Source organism: Hypanus sabinus, chromosome 13, assembly GCF_030144855.1.
Source record: "Hypanus sabinus isolate sHypSab1 chromosome 13, sHypSab1.hap1, whole genome shotgun sequence".
In the NCBI taxonomy this organism is placed as follows: Eukaryota; Metazoa; Chordata; class Chondrichthyes; order Myliobatiformes; family Dasyatidae; genus Hypanus; species Hypanus sabinus.
The window spans coordinates 106,233,484-106,252,350 of NC_082718.1; the positions used below are offsets into that span (position 1 = coordinate 106,233,484).

At 40.0% G+C, this 18,867-nt stretch overlaps 1 protein-coding gene across 1 annotated transcript; it reads right to left on the bottom strand.

Annotated features, from left to right (window-relative positions):
- Nucleotides 1-13,337: 13,337 nt before the first annotated feature.
- On the bottom strand, nucleotides 13,338-18,535 carry LOC132404244 (dynein light chain LC6, flagellar outer arm). The gene is made up of 3 exons (XM_059988362.1): nucleotides 18,392-18,535; nucleotides 16,677-16,816; nucleotides 13,338-13,731 (listed from the first exon to the last, which is right to left on the bottom strand). The coding sequence occupies exons 2-3, from the start codon at nucleotides 16,806-16,808 to the stop codon at nucleotides 13,594-13,596; spliced, it is 270 nt and encodes an 89-aa protein (XP_059844345.1). The 5' UTR covers nucleotides 16,809-16,816; nucleotides 18,392-18,535; the 3' UTR covers nucleotides 13,338-13,593.
- Nucleotides 18,536-18,867: the final 332 nt, after the last annotated feature.

The following is an 18,867-nucleotide window of genomic DNA, read 5'->3' on the forward strand; positions in this document are numbered from 1 at the left end:
CTAATGGTTTCAGAGTGATTTATTGGTGTCAATCCAATATTGATCTTTTTTCCTGATCAATGACCATACTAGAATATCATTTGCAAAATGTTTAAAATATTAGTATTATCAATATTTTCCTGAATGAAAGTTCTTTCATGATTATCCACAATTGTTTACATATCTACCAAATGTGTAAACAAACGGAGTAGAAGGAGACATAGGAAGGCTTGGTCTCGAGAGGCTGAGGACGAGCTTCACTCCAAGTGAGGTAAGGCCGGGTAAGTTCCTTTAAAAGGAGAAAGTTTCAAAAGTTGAGGCAGGTAATGGGTAGATCATGGCAGCTGAGATCGGCCCTGTGGTTTGTTCATCCTGTAGCATGTGGGAAATCAGGGATACTTCCAGTGTCCCTGACGACTATGTGTGCAGGAAGTGTGTCCAGCTGCAGCTTCTGGCAGACTGCATTGAGCGTCTGGAGCTGCGATTGGATTCATACTGGAGCATACGCGATGCTGAGAAAGTCATGAATAGCACATTCAGTGAGCCGGCCACACCGCAGGTAAAGGTTACACAGGCAGAAAGGGAAGGGGTGGCCATTAGACAGCGTAGCAGTAGGCAGGTAGTGCAGGAGTCCCCTGAGGTCATTTCCCTCCTAAACAGATATACTGTTTTGGGTACTGTTGGGGGAGATGTCTCATCAGGGGAAGGCAGCAGCAGCTGAGTTCATGGCACCGTGGGTGGCTCTGCGGCACAGGAGGGAAGGAAGAGGAGTGGGAGAGCTATAGTGATAGGGGATTCGATTGTAAGGGGAATAGATAAGTGTTTCTGCGGCCACAGATGAGACTCCAGGATGGTATGTTGCCTCCCTGGTGCAAGGGTCAAGGATGTCTCTGAGCAGCTGCAGGACATGCTGGAATGGGAGGGTGAACAGCCAGTGGTCATGGTGCACATAGGTACCAATGATATAGGTAAAAAATGGGATGAGGTCCTACAAGATGAATTTAGGGAGTTAGGAGATAAACTAAATAGTAGGACCACAAAGGTAATAATCTCTGGATTACTACCAGTGCCACGTGCTAGTCAGAGTAGAAATAGGAGGATATTTCAGATGAATATGTGGCTTGAAAAATGGTGCGAGGGGGAGGGATTCAAATTTCTGGGGCATTGGAACCAGTTCTGGGGGAGGTGGGACCGGTATAAACAGGACGGTCTGCACCTGGGCAGTACTGGACCCAATGTCCTAGGGGGAGCGTTTGCTACTGCTGTTCAGGAGGAATTAAACTAATGTGGCAGGGGGATGGGAACAAGTGCAGAGAGATAGAGGGATGTAAAATGTGGGTAGAAGCAAAAAGTAGTAAGGTGAAAAGTAAAAGTAGCAGGCAGACAAATCCAGGGCAAAAAGCAAAAAGGGCCACTTTTCAACATAATTGTATAAGGGCTAAGAGTGTTGTAAAAACAAGCCTGAAGGCTTTGTGTGTCAATGCGAGGAGCATTCGTAACAAGGTGGATGAATTGAATGTGTAGATACTTATTAATGAATATGATATAGTTGGGATCAAAGAGACATGGCTCCAGGGTCACCAAGGATGGGAGCTCAACATCCAGGGATATTCAATATTCAGGAGGGATAGACAGGAAAGAAAAGGAGGTGGGGTAGCATTGCTGGTTAGAGGAGATTAATGCAATAGAAAGGAAGGATGTGGAATTGATATGGGTAGAGCTGCATAACACTAAGGGGCAGAAAATGCTGGTGGGAGTTGTGTACAGCAGGCCACCTAACAGTAGTAGTGAGTTTGGGGATGGCATTAAACAGGAAATTAGAAATGCGTGCAATAAAGGAACAGTAGTTATAATGGGTGACTTCAATCTACATATCGATTGGGTGAACCAAATTGGTAAGGGTGCTGAGGAAGAGGATTTCTTGGAATGTATGCGGGATGGTTTTCTGAACCAACTAGAGAGCAGGCCATTCTTGATTGGGTATTGAGCAATGAGGAAGGGTTAGTTAGCAATCTTGTCGTGCGAGGCCCCTTGGGTAAGAGTGACCATAATATGGTGGAATTCTTCATTAAGATGGAGAGTGACATAGTTAATTCAGAAACAAAGGTTCTGAACTTAAAGAAGGGTAACTTTGAAGGTATGAGACGTGAATTAGCTAAGATAGACTGGCAAATGATACTTAAAGAGTTGACGGTGGATATGCAATGGGAAGCATTTAAAGATCACATGGATGAACTACAGCAATTGTTCACCCCAGTTTGGCAAAAGAATAAATCAGGGAAGGTAGTGCACTCGTGGCTGACAAGGGAAATTAGGGATAGTATCAAGTACAAAGAAGAAACATATACATTAGCAAAAAAAAAAGCAGCACACCTGAGGACTGGGAGAAATTCAGAGACCAGCAGAGAGGACAAAGGGCTTAATTAGGAAAGGGAAAAGAGATTATGAGAGAAAGCTGGCAGGGTACATAAAAACTGACTGTAAAAGCTTTTATGGGTATGTGAAAAGAAAAAGATTGGTCAAGACAAATGTAGGTCCCTTACAGTCAGAAACAGGTGAATTGATCATAGGGAACTAGGACATGGCAGACCAATTGAATAACTACTTTGGTTCTGTCTTCACTAAGGAGGACATAAAATAATCTTCTGGAAATAGTAGGGGACCGAGGGTCTAGTGAGATGGAGGAACTGAGGGAAATACATGTTAGTAGGGAAGTGGTGTTAGGTAAATTGAAGGGATTAAAGGCAGATAAATCCCCAGGGCCAGATGGTCTGCATCCCAGAGTGCTTAAGGAAGTAGCCCAAGAAATAGAGGATGCATTAGTGATAATTTTTCAAAACTCCTTAGATTCTGGATTAGTTCCTGAGGATTGGAGGGTGGCTAATGTAACCCCATTTTTTTGAAAAGGAGGGAGAGAGAAACCAGGGAATTATAGACCAGTTAGTCTGACATCAGTGGTGGGGAAAATGCTCGAGTCAGTTATCAAAGATGTGATACAGCACATTTAGAAAGAGCTGAAATCATTGGACAAAGTCAGCATGAATTTGTAAAAGGAAAATCATATCTGATGTATCTTATAGAATTTTTTGAAGATGTAGCTAGTAGAGTGGATAGGGGAGAGCCAGTGGATGTGGTATATTTAGATTTTCAAAAGGCTTTTGACAAGGTCCCACACAGGAGATTAGTGTGCAAACTTAAAGTACACGGTATTGGGGGTATGGTATTGATGTGGATAGAGAATTGGTTGGCAGACTGGAAGCAAAGAGTGGGAGTAAACGGGACCTTTTCTGAATGGCAGGCAGTGACTAGTGGGGTACCGCAAGGCTCAGTGCTGGGACCCCAGTTGTTTACAATATATATTAATGATTTAGACGAGGGAATTAAATGCAACATCTACAAGTTTGTGGATAACACGAAGCTGGGTGGCGGTGTTAGCTGTGAGGAGGATGCTAAGAGGATGCAGGGTGACTTGGATAGGTTAGGTGAATGGGCAAATTCATGGCAGATGCAATTTAATGTGGATAAATGTGAGGTTATACACTTTGGTTACAAGAACAGGGAAACAGATTATTATCTGAACGGTGGCCAATTAGGAAAAGGGGAGGTGCAACGAGACCTAGGTGTCATTGTACACCAGTCATTGAAGGTGGGCATGCAGGTACAGTAGGTGGTGAAGAAGGCAAATGGTATGTTGGCATTCATAGCAAAAGGATTTGATTACAGGAGCAGGGAGGTTCTACTGCAGTTGTACAAGGCCTTGGTGAGACCGCACCTAGAATATTGTGTGCAGTTTTGGTCCCCTAATCTGAGGAAAGACATTCTTGCCATAGAGGGAGTACAAAGAAGGTTCACCAGATTGATTCCTGGGATGGCAGAACTTTCATATGAAGAAAGACTGGATCGACTAGGCTTATACTCACTGGAATTTAGAAGACTGAGGGGGGATCTTATTGAAACGTATAAAATTCTAAAGGGATTGGACATGCTAGATGTAGGAAGATTGTTTCCGATGTTGGGGAAATCCAGAATGAGGGGTCACAGTTTAAGGATAAAGGGGAAGCCTTTTAAGACCAAGATGAGGAAAAACTTCTTCACACAGAGAGTGGTGAATCTGTGGAATTCTCTGCCACAGGAAACAGTTGAGGCCAGTTCATTGGCTATATTTAAGAGGAAGTTAGATATGGCCCTTGTGGCTAAAGGGATCGGGGGTATGGAGAGAAAGCAGGTACAGGGTTCTGAGTTGGATGATCAGCCATGATCATACTGAATGGCGGTGCAGGCTCGAAGGGCCGAATGGCCTACTCCTGCACCTATTTTCTATGTTTCTAAATACCTGAATGTCAAAACACTAGTTTTTCAAAATTTTGATGCATAGACTTTAGCCACAATTCCAGTTTCCAAAGTGGTGTAGCAAGAAGCTGTAATGACAGATTGCAGGCACCTTCTGAATTAAGACAAGGATAATTGCAGCTCAACTGGAGTCTGTAGAATTACTTTAAAGCTGTTCCAACATTCAGCCTTTAAGAGATATCTGCTCACGTTCAATGGAAGTGGTTGTCCTGTAAACTGATCTCTGGTCCCTTGCATGCCAGAGGTGACTCATTGTTCAATATACAATAGTGACCCAGGAGATAGAATTTCTGTTCTTTTCAACTGGATATTCTGTCTGTCACTTCCTTCGTAGATGCTTTATCAGTTTTGCACTGGCTTCAAGTTTACACTTTAGTGAAACAAGGTCACTGAAAAAAATTAAACAGCAAGGGACTATATACAATAATTGATATGTTTCATACCACACATCTAACCCTGATCAGAATAATGAAAATGCTACAATTTTCTACATTAATATCTTATTATATGGATTAGAGCAAATGACTTGTAACTGATCTGCAGTAATTTTAGCTAAAATAGTTTACCTTACCAATAGCTTTCTGTTGCAAAGCTTGCCCTGTTTCTCCAGTTAGCAGGAACATGGGGGAGGGGCAGCTGCAGAAGGACTAACAACCCATTAGCATTGCAGTTCTTACTCATGAGCTTCCCAATGGAGTGATTTTTTAAAAATTACTGAGACTTGCCAAATATTTACAACTATTTGGCAGCTCAGGCAGCTTCTATCACTACAACAACTCTGGATCATGAGTACTCTATGTATCTGTTCTGCATTTTTGCAGGAATGTGAAAGGAATAAAATTACATGAATGAATTCTAAAAGTTGTCTTGTAACTTGAAAAATAATTTGTTTCATTTAGGGGTAAATATCAGACAGTTGTGGTTAAACAATCACCCTATGTGTCAACTATGTTATAGTTTCTCCAATGGGCTATCATCCCTTACATGTGTTTATTGATTATTAAATCTCAGAAACCTGATTATTACTTCACATTAGATGGAAGCACCTAATTTTTGTGTATAAAATCAATGAATGAGGAATTTATCCATATATAAAATGGGACAGAAATGTTCAAGTTTTTAACTACTGCAGGACTGTAAATGAATAGTTTGCCAGTTGAATGATGTATTTAAATAAGGTGAACATTAAAAATCCTTTAAATGCAAATTGCTGTAATCATAAGTACTGCTTGCACTTTTCTCTTGCATTAATATTACCTTGTCCCTTCCTTTATCCTTCCCCTCACATTGTATCATGCTGAGACTGGTGATTGAGAAACAAGAACTCTTTATTTCACTCTCTCTCCCCCCCCCCCACCAAAAACAAACCATGGGGAATTTTAAAACATTTAATTTTATACTATTTCATTCGTGATTACTCCTGCCAGCAGATTTTGTGCATCCCCAACAATCTGCATTGTGGCTACAGCTGATTAATATCTAGTTAAATGATTTTAAAAAACTGGGATTTGAATGGAACTTCTGAAACATCTTGTTTCAAGAATTCCCCCTGCCCCCAATCTGAAACAATCAGGATATAACTGAGTAATTTCATTAACACTAGGGAAAAAATAAGCTTAAGCTTGATTATAAATTAATAATATACAGTGGCCTGCAAAAGTTTGGACACCCCAGTCAAAATTTGTTACTGTGAATAGCTAAGCGAGTAAAATAAGACCTGATTTCCAAAAGGCAAAGTTAAAGATGACAAATTTCTTTAATATTTTAAGCAAGATTACTTTTTTATTTCCATCTTTTACAGTTTCAAAATGACAAAAAAAGGCAAGGACCCAAAGCAAAAGTTTGGGCACCCTGCATGGTCAGTACTTAGTAAAACCCCCTTTGGCAAGTACCACAGCTTGTAAATGCTTTCTGCGGCCAGCCTAGAGTCTTTCAGTTCTTGTTTGGGGGTATTTTCGCCCATTCTTCATTGCAAGAGGCTTCTAGTTCTGTGATATTCTTGGACCGTCTTGCATGCACTGCTCTTTTGCTGTCTATCCACAGATTTTCAATGATGTTTAGGTCAGGGTATTGTGAGGGCCATGGCATAACCTTCAGCTTGCGCCTCAAGGTAGTCCATTGTGTTAAGGATCATTATCCTGTTGTAGAAGCCATTCCCTTTTCATCTTCAGCTTTTTTAAAGATGGTGTGATGTTTGCTTCCAGAATTTGCTGGTATTTAATTGAATTCATTCTTCCCTCTACCAGTGAAATGTTCCCTGTGCCACTGGCTGCAACACAAGCCCAAAACATGATCGATCCACCCCCATGCTTAACAGTTGGAGAGGTGTTCTTTTCATGAAATCCTGCACCCTTTTTTCTCCAAACATACCTCTCATTGCGGCCAAGAAGTTCTATTTTAACTTCTTCAGTCCACAGGACTTGTTTCCAAAATGCATCAGGATTGTTTAGATGTTCCTTTGCAAACTTCTGACACTGCATTTTGTGGTGAGGATGCAGGAAAAGTTTTCTTCTGATGACTCTTCCATGAAGGTCATATTTGAGCAGGTGTCGCTGCACAGTAGAACAGTGCACCACCACTCCAGAGTCTGCTAAATCTTCCTGAAGGTCTTATGCAGTCAAACGGGGGTTTTGATTTGCCTTTCTAGCAATCCAACAAGCAGTTCCCTCGGATAGTTTACTTGGTCTTCCAGACTCAAATGGACTTCCACCGTTCCTGTTAACTGCCGTTTCTTAATTAGATTATGAACTGAGGAAACCTGAAAACGCTCTGCTACCTTCTTATAGCCTTCTCCTGCTTTGTGGGCATCATTTTAATTTTCAGAGCTGCTTAGAGAAGCCCATGGCTGATTGTTGGGACAAGGTTTGAGGAGTCAGGGTATTTATAAAGCTTTGAAAGTTGCATCACCAGGCCTTTCCTAACAATGACTGAACAAGCCATAGCCCTAACAAGCTCATTAAGGTCTGAGACCTTGGTAAAAGTTATGAGAGCTCAAATCTCTTGGGGTGCCCAAACTTTTGCAAGGTGCTCCTTTCCTTTTTTTCACTCTAAAATTGTACAAGACAAAAATAATACACTAATCTTGCTTAAGTTGTTGAAAAGAATGTTTCATCTTTAACTTTATGACTTTTGGAGATCAGTTCATCTTCTACTCACTTAACTATTCACAGCAACAGAAATTTTGACTAGGGTGCCCAAACTTTTGCATGCCATTGTACCTTCTATACTGGAGTATAGACTGCACTGCAACACTATCTGTATTGTAGTCTGATCTTTAAAGAAAGATTTTAAAGATTAGTTTTATCCGTCACGTGTTTTTTGAAAAATAGAAACATACAGTGAAGTGAATTGTTTGCATCAACGACCCACAGTAGCTACTGTCATGCCTTCTTCATAATGAAATCAATATGTTGGACCTAGGATAGACCTTCAGAGACCTTGTCTCCCAGGAACTTGAAACTGCTCACTCTTTTCACTGCTGCTCCCTTGATGAGCACTGGTGTGAATTCCTTACCTTTTTTTCCCCACTATCTTACTTAAAATGTTGAAAAGAATGTTTCATCTTTAACTTTATGACTTTTGGAGATCATCTACTTACTTAACTATTCACACTAACAAATTTTGACCAGGAGTGCCCAAACTGTTGCATGCCACTGTAGCTGTCTTGATTACTTAGAATCAAAAATTTTTTGAATATTTCCTCATGTTTTTCATCTGTAGTTGGCTCAAGTCCAACACACTGCCAGTCCATTTCAAAAGACATTAAAATGGCAACCACATCAATCAGTGTATAGCGGAGTACAATTGAGCAGGAAAAGATGGCAGACTTAAGGATATGTGAATAAGTAGTTTTTAAAAACAAGCCCTATTTCATCCTACACTAGCAGTTTCATAATTGATAATTTTTTTTAAAAAAATCAGATTTAATTTAACCACTGTTGGAATTCAAATATGTCTCCAGGCCACTGAGAGCCTGTGTAACTACCATTTCACTGATGGTCCATAAATGTCAATTATTTTTCTAAATTCCAAGGTGATTGCCATAGCTTCCCTACAGTATGGTTTAAGGAATAAATTGCCACATGTGAGAATACTTTCCTGTAATTCTCGCTCCCACTCTGTGGCTTTCTTGTGTTACCATGGGTTCCAATGTATGTTTGATTTATAGCACGTCATGTCATATGGGCACATTTCAGTCTTCTAGACTTACTATCAAAATGTACAACTTATGATGATTCAGCTGATTTGTTCTTTGTGTACACACTTACCACCCCCACTAAAAAAAACCTGTTGGTCACGTCTTCTTGCTTTGCATTGTCTTTCCTCCTTCCATTCAATCATTGACCACATGGCCTCATTTACAGCTTCTCCAGACATCCTGGTTTTACCCTATCAGAATTGTTCCCCCCCCCCCTTCATTTTAATAAGCTTCATTTGTCTCTTTCTCATTGCTGTCCAAGGGTCTGAAGTCTGAAACAGTTTTTTTTCTTTCTTTAGCTGTAGCCACAAACTGAGAATTTAATCTTTTTTTTAAGTTAGGGAATGTTCAGCATTCTGTTTGTACAAGGTTGCTCACCATTGTGGCACATGGAAGTGGGGAAAAAAAAGTCAATAACTGCAGGACTCAAAGTACTAATACAATGGACTTGGCAGAATCTTTATCTGCTGTTCATTGTGGTTCCAATGCTAACTATTGCTTTTCCCAAGGGCCAGAATACAAAGGAAATTCAAGTTACAAAATTATGTATAAACCACTTAAATATAATTATTCTAGGTTTTCTCCTGGGTATGATCTTTCAGGCAATGTTTAGTAAACAGCTAAACTCCAATATATTTCTGGATATTTCAATTGTCACCCAGGATTCTTGAAGTCTAACCTGTTAGATTATCTGGTTAGGTCAAGTTAACAACCAATCCATATTAAAAAAGTTGAGAAACTGACAGTTAGTCAAGTACATAAATGTACCTTGTTTTCTTTAACTATTATTTAAATAGAACACAACTGTACATTGAATTTGACTGACATAATGGAAAATCTACATTAAAACTCCACTAGTGTGATTCATCACTTCTAGATGCACTATAGCTCCACCTGACTATTGGTTTTAACATTATTACTATCCTCAATATATAATTTGGCTTCAAGCTATTCAGGGATACTTTATAAATCAAATGCTATTTTTTTAATCTCTAAAAACATGATTTTTCCTTTCAGTAATATGACCCACTTAGGTTGCCTGATTTACAAGACATTTCAGTCTTGACAATGTAATTTGTTCCACAATGGATGCAGTTTCTTCACGATACACTGTTACAGATGTGAAAATAAAAGACAGCTTAATACACTGCAGGTCAAGTTACACTGCAAATGGAATATAATTAGCTGTGCTTTGTACCACCTTTACATTTTGAAGTATTCCACAGCAAATGTTACCTTATGAGTAACATTGTGAGCAATGAGTGCACACAAATAGAATAATGCTTATTCCAAAGGTTAGTGATGAAGATAATGAAGTTATATCATTTGATTACCGGATTTAAAATTTCACTAAAGGAGAGACAGTATTATAAAGTGATTACTTTATTCATGTTTTCAGTTACCTTTCTGTTCATTCATGCAATTTCTTAAAACATTTATGCCCTCAGCATTGCTTTCCTCCAAGAGGAACACAACCATGTGGTGGTTTGGAGGCTTGTGTGCCTCAGTAACCCATTGAGCTGCATCGGCTAGAGTTAGGGTTTTATGCTTTGGCTTTTGGTAGGGTCACCCATGCCAAACAGGTCAAAGGCTGGAGTGGTCCACCGTTCCTCCAGGTTCAGGGGTTCAGCTCAGGTCTACAATCCTGACTGGTAAAGCAAAATTGTTATGGAAAGAGCAATGAATCCTACATCTGAGTTCAACAGTATTCCTGATTCTCCACCTGGGACTTGCATGACTGACAGTAGTGAAAACCGAATTCCTGCCACAATGAAGGAAGGAAGCCCTGAACACCGTCAGAGATGGAGGGTCTATGTCTAAAAGTCAGTAGTGTAACAGACAGCAAGTTCACCATAGCTTTGTTTAATCTTAAATTCAACTTCCTTTAACCTTTCAACTACATTCCACATTCCTAATAATTCATGAAAATGAGCCGTTTACCAACAGGTCACAAAATAATGTATGGAGAACGGAAATATCAAAAACAGGAGAGTAGTAGGCTTGCCTTTTATATTCATGTGCAGTTTGAAAAACTGGTGCTAATATGGGTGCAAAAAAAGAACATACGATTTTCTTACCCAGACTGATCAATTTAATTTGCATCATAACTGCTTTGTAATCAAACTGTTCAGACAACCTAGCATCAAACTAATTTGTACAAAATTATATCCAACCCAGGTAAGACTAAAATCTTCCAATATAGTAAGTGTTGACAAACTAGTCCAACAATATTCTGGAAGTGATGCTTCAGAGAATATTACAAGCATGCCGAACTCTCCCAAATCCCTGGGTACATTCTGTCTGACATGAAAGAGGTGGTCATTTAGTCAAATGAAGGCAGGAAGGTGAAGCAATGGAAAACTTTGATGTCAACTCAAAGCCCCATGAAGTCACTAATCAAGGTCAAATAAAACCCATTAGCAGTGCTCCAACTGGAAGAAACACCAAAAATTCCAAGGGGTACAGAAAGGTACTTTGGTAGGGAAATTCAATGTTCCCCCCCCCCCCCCCATTATTGCATGTTCCAAATATGATAAACTAGCTAACAGCTCAAAACTGACCAATCAATAAGTACTGCAGACTATTAGCAATACTGAAATACACCAACATTTATAAAGTCCTGTATAATCTCTTGACTATTATAATCAATTCTGGGAATGAACTCTAGTTCCCCAAACTCAGACCAGTAAGCTTCTAGTTATACCAGGTGTAGCTAAAAAATCAGGTGCCTACCTGACAAAATTACAACACAATCATGTCTATGCTCAGCAGCATACAAGTGAACTACATTAAGACTTTGCCAAATCTAGTCATATAAAGGGGTAACACCCCTTTTCAAGATGAGAGTGCAGCATAAATGGAAGAGACTTAAGTATGTAGAACCACCTTCATCCAGAAGTACTGAGTGATGATTCAACTTTACTTCATCCTAAGATCTTCCTCGTCACCATTGCCATACAAGCAACTACGTGCCTGTAAACTGGAAAGTTGTCCAGGCATATCCTGAAATATTAGACAATTCAATCTACTCTTAATCATAAATGATGAACAGTGTCATCAACATTACTACTGATTTTCCAAAGCCAGGCTTGTGCTTTGCTCTGTGCTAGACGTATCACAGATTTAAGTCCAACTGAGGCTCAAATTGTATACCAACAGGACATCAGCAGCATTTTACAGTGTGGCATCAAGGAGCTTTAGCTGTGATTACTGGAGATCGATCATGCAGATTCCAAGACATCACTGCAGGCCTTTGCTTCAAAGACTTTCCTTCCATCACAAGTTCAGAAGTGGGGATGCTTACTAATAATCTTTGATTCCAATCATCATAAAATGTCTACAGGCATTGACTGCTGCAAGATTTAGACCACATTTAGTCATGGGCCAATTAAATGACAAGTAATATATGCAAGATAAAACTGGTCAAATATTTACATCCAACAAGAAGGATGCCTTGATGTTTAATAGTCACCACCATCAGAAACTCAACTGAAACACTTGAAGATGTGTCAAGGATTCAACAAGAATTTATTATCAAAATATACAGTATACAACCCTGAAATCCACCTGCAAGCAGCCACAAAACAAACACCATGGAAGCCATTCAAAGAGAACATCAAACACCCAACGTACGAAGAACAAATCATGCAATAGCAAAAAGCGAACAAACAATATTAAACATCAGACCACAAGGGTCCTCAAAATGGCCTCAGAGTGTCATTTTGCGCTGTGCCATTCACTGACTGCAGGCCACAGAGCCAGTCCATGCCAAAGCACCCTGATCAAATCACACAAAAATAGCCAAAAAAATTAATCAGGACATGTAAGAGTCCTCCAAAAAAAGTCCACAGCCAAAGCTGTGCTGATCAAATCTTGCAGTGTGAGGAAGACTCTTGCACCCTTCTCCAGCAGCAGCCAGCAAAGGAAAGGGAGGTCGGTCAAACAGTCACCTTTTTCTCGTCTTCATCCATTTTGATCTTGCTTGATGCTTAATCGGTAAGGAGTAATGGACCTGATCATGGGTTTATGCTCTGCATTTAAGCCTCACACTCTGCTCCCAACCACACTGAATTTCCCCAAGAGACAGCAAATGTGCCAGATCACTCAGTCAGCCCAAAAACATACCATTAAAATGTCAATTACAGGCTTCAATCATACACAGTTTAACTGCAGAAACATATTTTAAAGAATAAATCAAAGTAGTAGTTTTGTGAACTGTCTGCAGGACACCGCCATTGGTCAATGGCACCACTAGTATTAACCCATTTCCTTACATCGCAAAGGCTTTTGCACAGTCTACAAAAGGGGCATAAGCCACAGGATCACAAGGCATGCTCCTGCCTGGATGAGCAGAGCTCCATCATTTAAGCTTAACACTATCCAAAGCAATTAATTTGCCTGATGTGTTCCTATTCACCACTTTAAACCAACTACCACCAGCAAACAAGGCTGCATCATGTACCAAATGCACTGAAACAACACAAAGTAAAATCAAAACCCATAATTTCTAGCACCAAGGACAAGGGCAAAAAGCACATGAGAATATCACCATCTGTAGATTCTGTTCCAATTGAGAAAAGATGTTTTTTGCCTTTTGTTGCTGCTAGCTTTCAATTGTAGAAGTGCCCAGCCAACACCTAGTCTTTGTCAGAAGATTGCTGTAGTTCAGGAAAAAATCCTCACCATTACCTTTCAAGAGCAGTAACTTCTGGTCTTGCTCATGATATCCACACTCCTATAAACAAAAACAATCAATTAAACCAGCCAACACAAGGCTGCTCTATATGCAAATTGACAACACTTTCAAAAATGATATCAAAATTCATTTATTGAACTGGAAATGTTGGAAAAAAAGACAAGAAAATACATACAAGTCATCAGAAAACAGTGACCTATTGTAGAATGACTCAGGGGGGAAATAAAGGCCTTAGGTGCACCATGCTAGAAATTACATAGGGCATATTCTTCCTCGTGTTTCCCTTTGTAGATTGATCAAAACAGAAGGAACAGTTCTCTTTAGTCTTACACTTGGATCAACTTCATTTGAAAGCCTCAGTTAAGCATCTTCAGCCAGATTTAAACAGAAGAATGGCTACCTGGCCCAGGTAGAAATAGATGAAGTGTTTTGTTTCATGAGTCACATAGCTGCCAAAGTTTCTGCCCACAATACAATGCCATGTGGGATTATACTTTTTGTCAAATTCCTGCAAGGGAAAAAAAAATGCTGAAAAATATTTCTGAGCAAACATTTATAATATTATTAATTATACACTGCAAATGTTTAAATATTGTATGTTGGAATGCTACAGGCATGTTGGGCCATAGGAAACAGGTCCAAAACATGTCTCCTCCTGTGCACATCACCCATTTCTAGAAATGTGCTCCTGCAAACATACATAAAATAGCAAACAGAGTACATTGGGAAATATATGGAAAAATTGCCTTCATGCAATCTTGCTCAGGAGAAAAAGTTTCCAAAATAGAATGAAAAATGTAGGTATCCGCACTTATTCATACTCCAAAAAAAAGCACAGAACAAAGATTGACACCTACTCTAATTTCACAGTACTTATTCTTGAAATTCTACAAACTGGAGATTCCATTTGCAGAAGAAACTAATAATTATCTGGATGTATGAAGAGGGTAACAAAATTACTACGATACAACAAACCAGGGTGTAGCAAAATGACTCAACAGGTATACAGTTTCTACCTGAAGTTCCATTCAAAGCATTGTGTAATAATGTATTTGAAAGTAATAGCAATAAAAACAATAAAGCAATAAAAGCAATAATAGCAATAAAAACAATAAAGAAACAGAGGATCTTGATATAAAAGCAGGAAAATGAAGGCAATGTAAAATGCAGAATAAATGGAAAATTTAGTAGAATGCTATGGTATGACATTGAATATCTGTTTATTATTAAGCATTGTATTCACGGTAATAGATTGTTTTTATAGATTGACAAGATAATGGGAGATCTTAACACTAAGATATAATAAAATCACAAAGGGGATTGAAAAGTATGTGAAAGAGATGGACAAATAATAATACCCTTGGAATTATACTTAGAGGCACCTGAAATCAGCAATCAAATAGTGGATAGCAAAAGAACGCTGAAGAACATTTGGAAAATGGAAAGGGCACAATTAGCAAATCATCATGATTAAAGACACTGGCGCAGATTTTATGGGTCAAATGGCTTATTTCTATCACAATATACATTGTATATTGTATATCACAATATACAAATATTGAAGATAATAAATTATAACTAGAAAAATTACACAGAATAGGTTTACAAAATGGCAATTAATCTATATAAACATGAGAAAATCTGCAGATACTGGAAATTCAAGCAACACACACAAAATGCTGAAGGAACCCAGCAGCCTAGGCAGTATCTATGGAAAAGTCTCCTGATGAAGGGCCTTGGCCCAAAATTTGACTATTTACTCTTTTCCATAGATACTGCCTATCCTCAAGTTACTCCAGCATTTTTATTCCTGTAATTAATGTTCATAGCTCTTTGAAAATGGCTACTCAGGTCGATAAGGTGGTTAAAGCAGCTTATGGAAACTTGCTTTTATTAATCAAGGCATTAAGTTCAGAAGTCAGGAGGTTATGTTGCTTTATAAAACTCTGGTTTGGCCATATCTGGAGTACTGCACACAGTTCTGATCACCCCACTATAGGAAGGATGCTGAAGGGGTTTACCAGGATGTGGCCTGGTTTAGTGGGCATGTGAGAGGCTGAATAAACTTCGGCTGTTTTCTCTGGAGAGATGAAAGCTGAGGGGAGCTCTGATAGAGGCTTGCTTAGAATGCAGAGATGTTTTCCAGGGTTGAAATGTCTAATGCCAGAGAGCATGCATTGAAGGTGAGGCGGGTAGGTTCAAGGGGGATGTAAGGGGCAAATTTTTTTTATTACTCAGAGTTGTGGATACCTGGAATGGTAGCAGAGGCAAATAGATTAGAGGCTTTTAAGAAACATTTGGATTGGAACATGGATGTAAGGAAGATTGAGGTATATCGACATTATGTAGTTGGGGGGGGGGGAATTAGTGTTTGGGTATTTTGATTTGCTTTTTAGCTGGTTCAGCACAACACTGAGGGCCGAATGGCCCATTCCTGTGCTGTACTCTTCTACGTTCTAACAATTATAATTAGAACTAGAACAATCTTTGTACTCCATTCTCCCTTTCCAAGTCAGATTAAAGTAGTATAGGCCTCTAGCAGAAACTAAACTGGCCTGCAATATTAAAATCCCCTCTAGCAAATAGCAGGACGTTACTTATAACATCTCTGGAAATAAAAGATTGCATAACATTTTTGTCTGATCAGTTATTAAAGTACTTATAAATTAAATGCTTTAAAAAGCTTTTTCCCCAAAAAATATTGTATGCACTCCACAAAATTATAAAAATGTTAAGGTATTTGGCTATAAAGGATACAAACGCAATCTTAAACAACATTTTAAAAGGCAAATACAATAAAGTTGTATTGACAAGGCACAATCTTTTAATATATTGTAATAATCAGCAGAGGGATTGCCACCAAAATAAACAACGGGTTTAAAAAGTAGTCCCACTAAAATGCACTGCAAATCAGAATTTATACTCTTTACTGGTTCTCTGAAATTCTGCTGTGAAGAATCACAAAGGTATCTTAATTCAGCAAAGTTATTACCTACATTTTTTAACATTGATATTATTACCCTACCTGGTTATAAGCCCAATGTTTAAGTTTTGTTTATAAATGTTCCAATGCTACCAAAAAAAAGAGGTGGAAGGTCGGAGAGTTAAAAAAAAATCACCCATAATTAAGAAAACAAACATTAATCTTTTTTTTAAATTCAAGTATAAACAATGTAGAATCTGGGATATTTTTTGTAACCTGCTTTAGGTTTTGTGCTATCTCAAACTGAGATGGCGTGTAGAAAATCAGCCCCGCCAACTGAGTCAGCAGTTAGATATCCCCACAGTAACCTCCTGAGCTTTGTCAAATGGCACGCAAAGGGTTGTGAATGGACTTTGACTGACAGCATAAATGACATTTTCTTTTCAGGACAAAGCAGGCACTCCTCTCAATAATCCAACCCAGTCAACATAGTTACAACTATAATTCAACTTCTGTTGCAGCAATCTGACCTTCTTGATGTAAGCTGCTATGTCCTTCTCAATGTTGTACTTCTCTAGTGCCTGAGTAGCACACTCCACAGCTTCCTGCTGCATGTCTTCAGGCATGTCAGCATTCTTAACGACAGCTTTTCTTTCAGACATCTTTAAATCTGGCAGACAAATACAAAAGTATCAAAGAAATTATGTAGAATTGAATAATAAAGTATTCAAAGCAGTTCATTGCAATTATTTCATATTGCCAAAAATTAGAAATCATATAGAACAAAGCTATTAATCTACAACAGCTCCACACGAAGAAAAGCAATTTCAAAAAGTATTTCTATCTTTAAACTGAAACATCCACAAATCCTTTCCTACCACTGATACTGGGGTGGAGAGGTTCAAGTTCCTGGAATGTAAACATCACCAATAGTTTGACTATTGCAGAGGAAGCACAGTAGTACCTCTCCTTCCTTGGGCCAGCCAGATTCAGCATGTCCGTGATGATCCCCACTGATATTTTTTAAATATATACAATATGCATCATACAGTGCATCCGACTAGCTGTATGGCAACTTGATGTGACAACTGCTTTGCCCTAGATCACCGGCAATGCTGTGAACACAGCCCCGTCAAAACACCCCTCCCCTGCCTCAGGAAAGCAGTCAACATAATCAGCCCGCTCTAGTCACTTTGTCTTCCCCACACACCCAGATGCAAGCATTTAAAACATGTAACATCAGGGCAGCCTCTATCCTACTATTGTCTCTTGCATAATAAAGATTGAATGAACTCTTATCTCTCGATCTCCCGTCATGACCCTTGCATTCTGTCAGCTTGTACAGACTCCTCTGTAAATGTACCAGTATATTCTGCATCGTTATTGTTCTCCCTTTTGTAATAGCTCAATATACTTGGGTTGAGAATGTAAGGCAAGCAAAACAAAGCTCTTCACTGTAAAACGGTACACGTGACAACAATCTCGTTTCCCTGCAGATGCTGCTCGACTCACTGGGCTCCTCCGGCGGACTGTAGATCTGACAACAGACAACCCGCAGTCTCTTGTCTGTACACAACTCGTATTCTAGGGCAGAGTCTAAGAAAGCTCTTGACTTTATTAAGAAGTTTCCAGCTGATACTTATTAAGTTTCAGTCCGTTTTTTTTCTTCACCCAAGCAGTTCACCATCACGACGCTCACAGTGATAAAGGGTCGGGAGTGGAGGAGGGCTGAGGAGGAAGGCGAGCCCCAGAGCGAAGTAAGGACGAAAGGAACGAGGGATGTGCAAGGAAGCGGAATAGAGATCGTTTTATCGCTGTCCTTGTTTCGGCTAGACACGGGCACACCACTCCAGACAGTACATCAATCCGACGCTGAAATGGAGAAGGATCCCGCCCAAAATCCCAAACCATTGAGGTATTTTTTAAAAATCTTGTGGAGTTGAAGTAAGGACAATGCTGGAGCGAATGCATCAAATGGAAAACCCTTGGCCAGACTCCACGGACGTTGAGTGGTTTCTGGACCGGGCGAGTGATAGCGAGATGGAAAGGACAATGGAAACGGGTCCACCCGGAGCAGAGTAACGGCACCGACTACCACCCCCCCCCCCCATCTCTCGGCTTCCCCAGGCTTTCAAACAATAAGCGGCAACCGTCGCCTCATGTTATAACCGTTATATTTTCCTCACGAGGCTCCAGGCTATTGATTCGACACTGATATTTATCAGGACGACGATTCTGTACTCACTGGGTTTTTTCTCTGCAGCTGGACGAAAGTACTCTTGTTGAGGGAGCAGACGCCGAGCACCCGAGTCCCCGACCCCGACCACCGCCTGATTGTTCGCCCGCGCCGTCACACAGCAGCACCAGCCCCCCGGGCGGCCGCGGCCGCGCCCCTGCCTTCTCCCGATTGGCTGTCTGCAGCCCGTGCGGGGCATTCATTGGCCAGCTCAATCAATAAGCCTGCTGCTATTTACCACAGCATTTTATTCCGAACCGGCATGCAGCGGGGCAAGGCGTCGTCAACAGGGACGCGTCCTAGCAACCAGTGATGGTTTTCGGCCACTGAGGTACAGGGCCTCGGAGAGCGAGTCGATCAGCCGGCCGGGCTCTACCGGAAGTGGTGTACGTAACAGAAAATGACATTATGCAGAAGCTGTGCCCTCCCCGGGAAAATAAGATTCACCATATCTATGTCCTACATGATTTTATACAGCTCTGTAA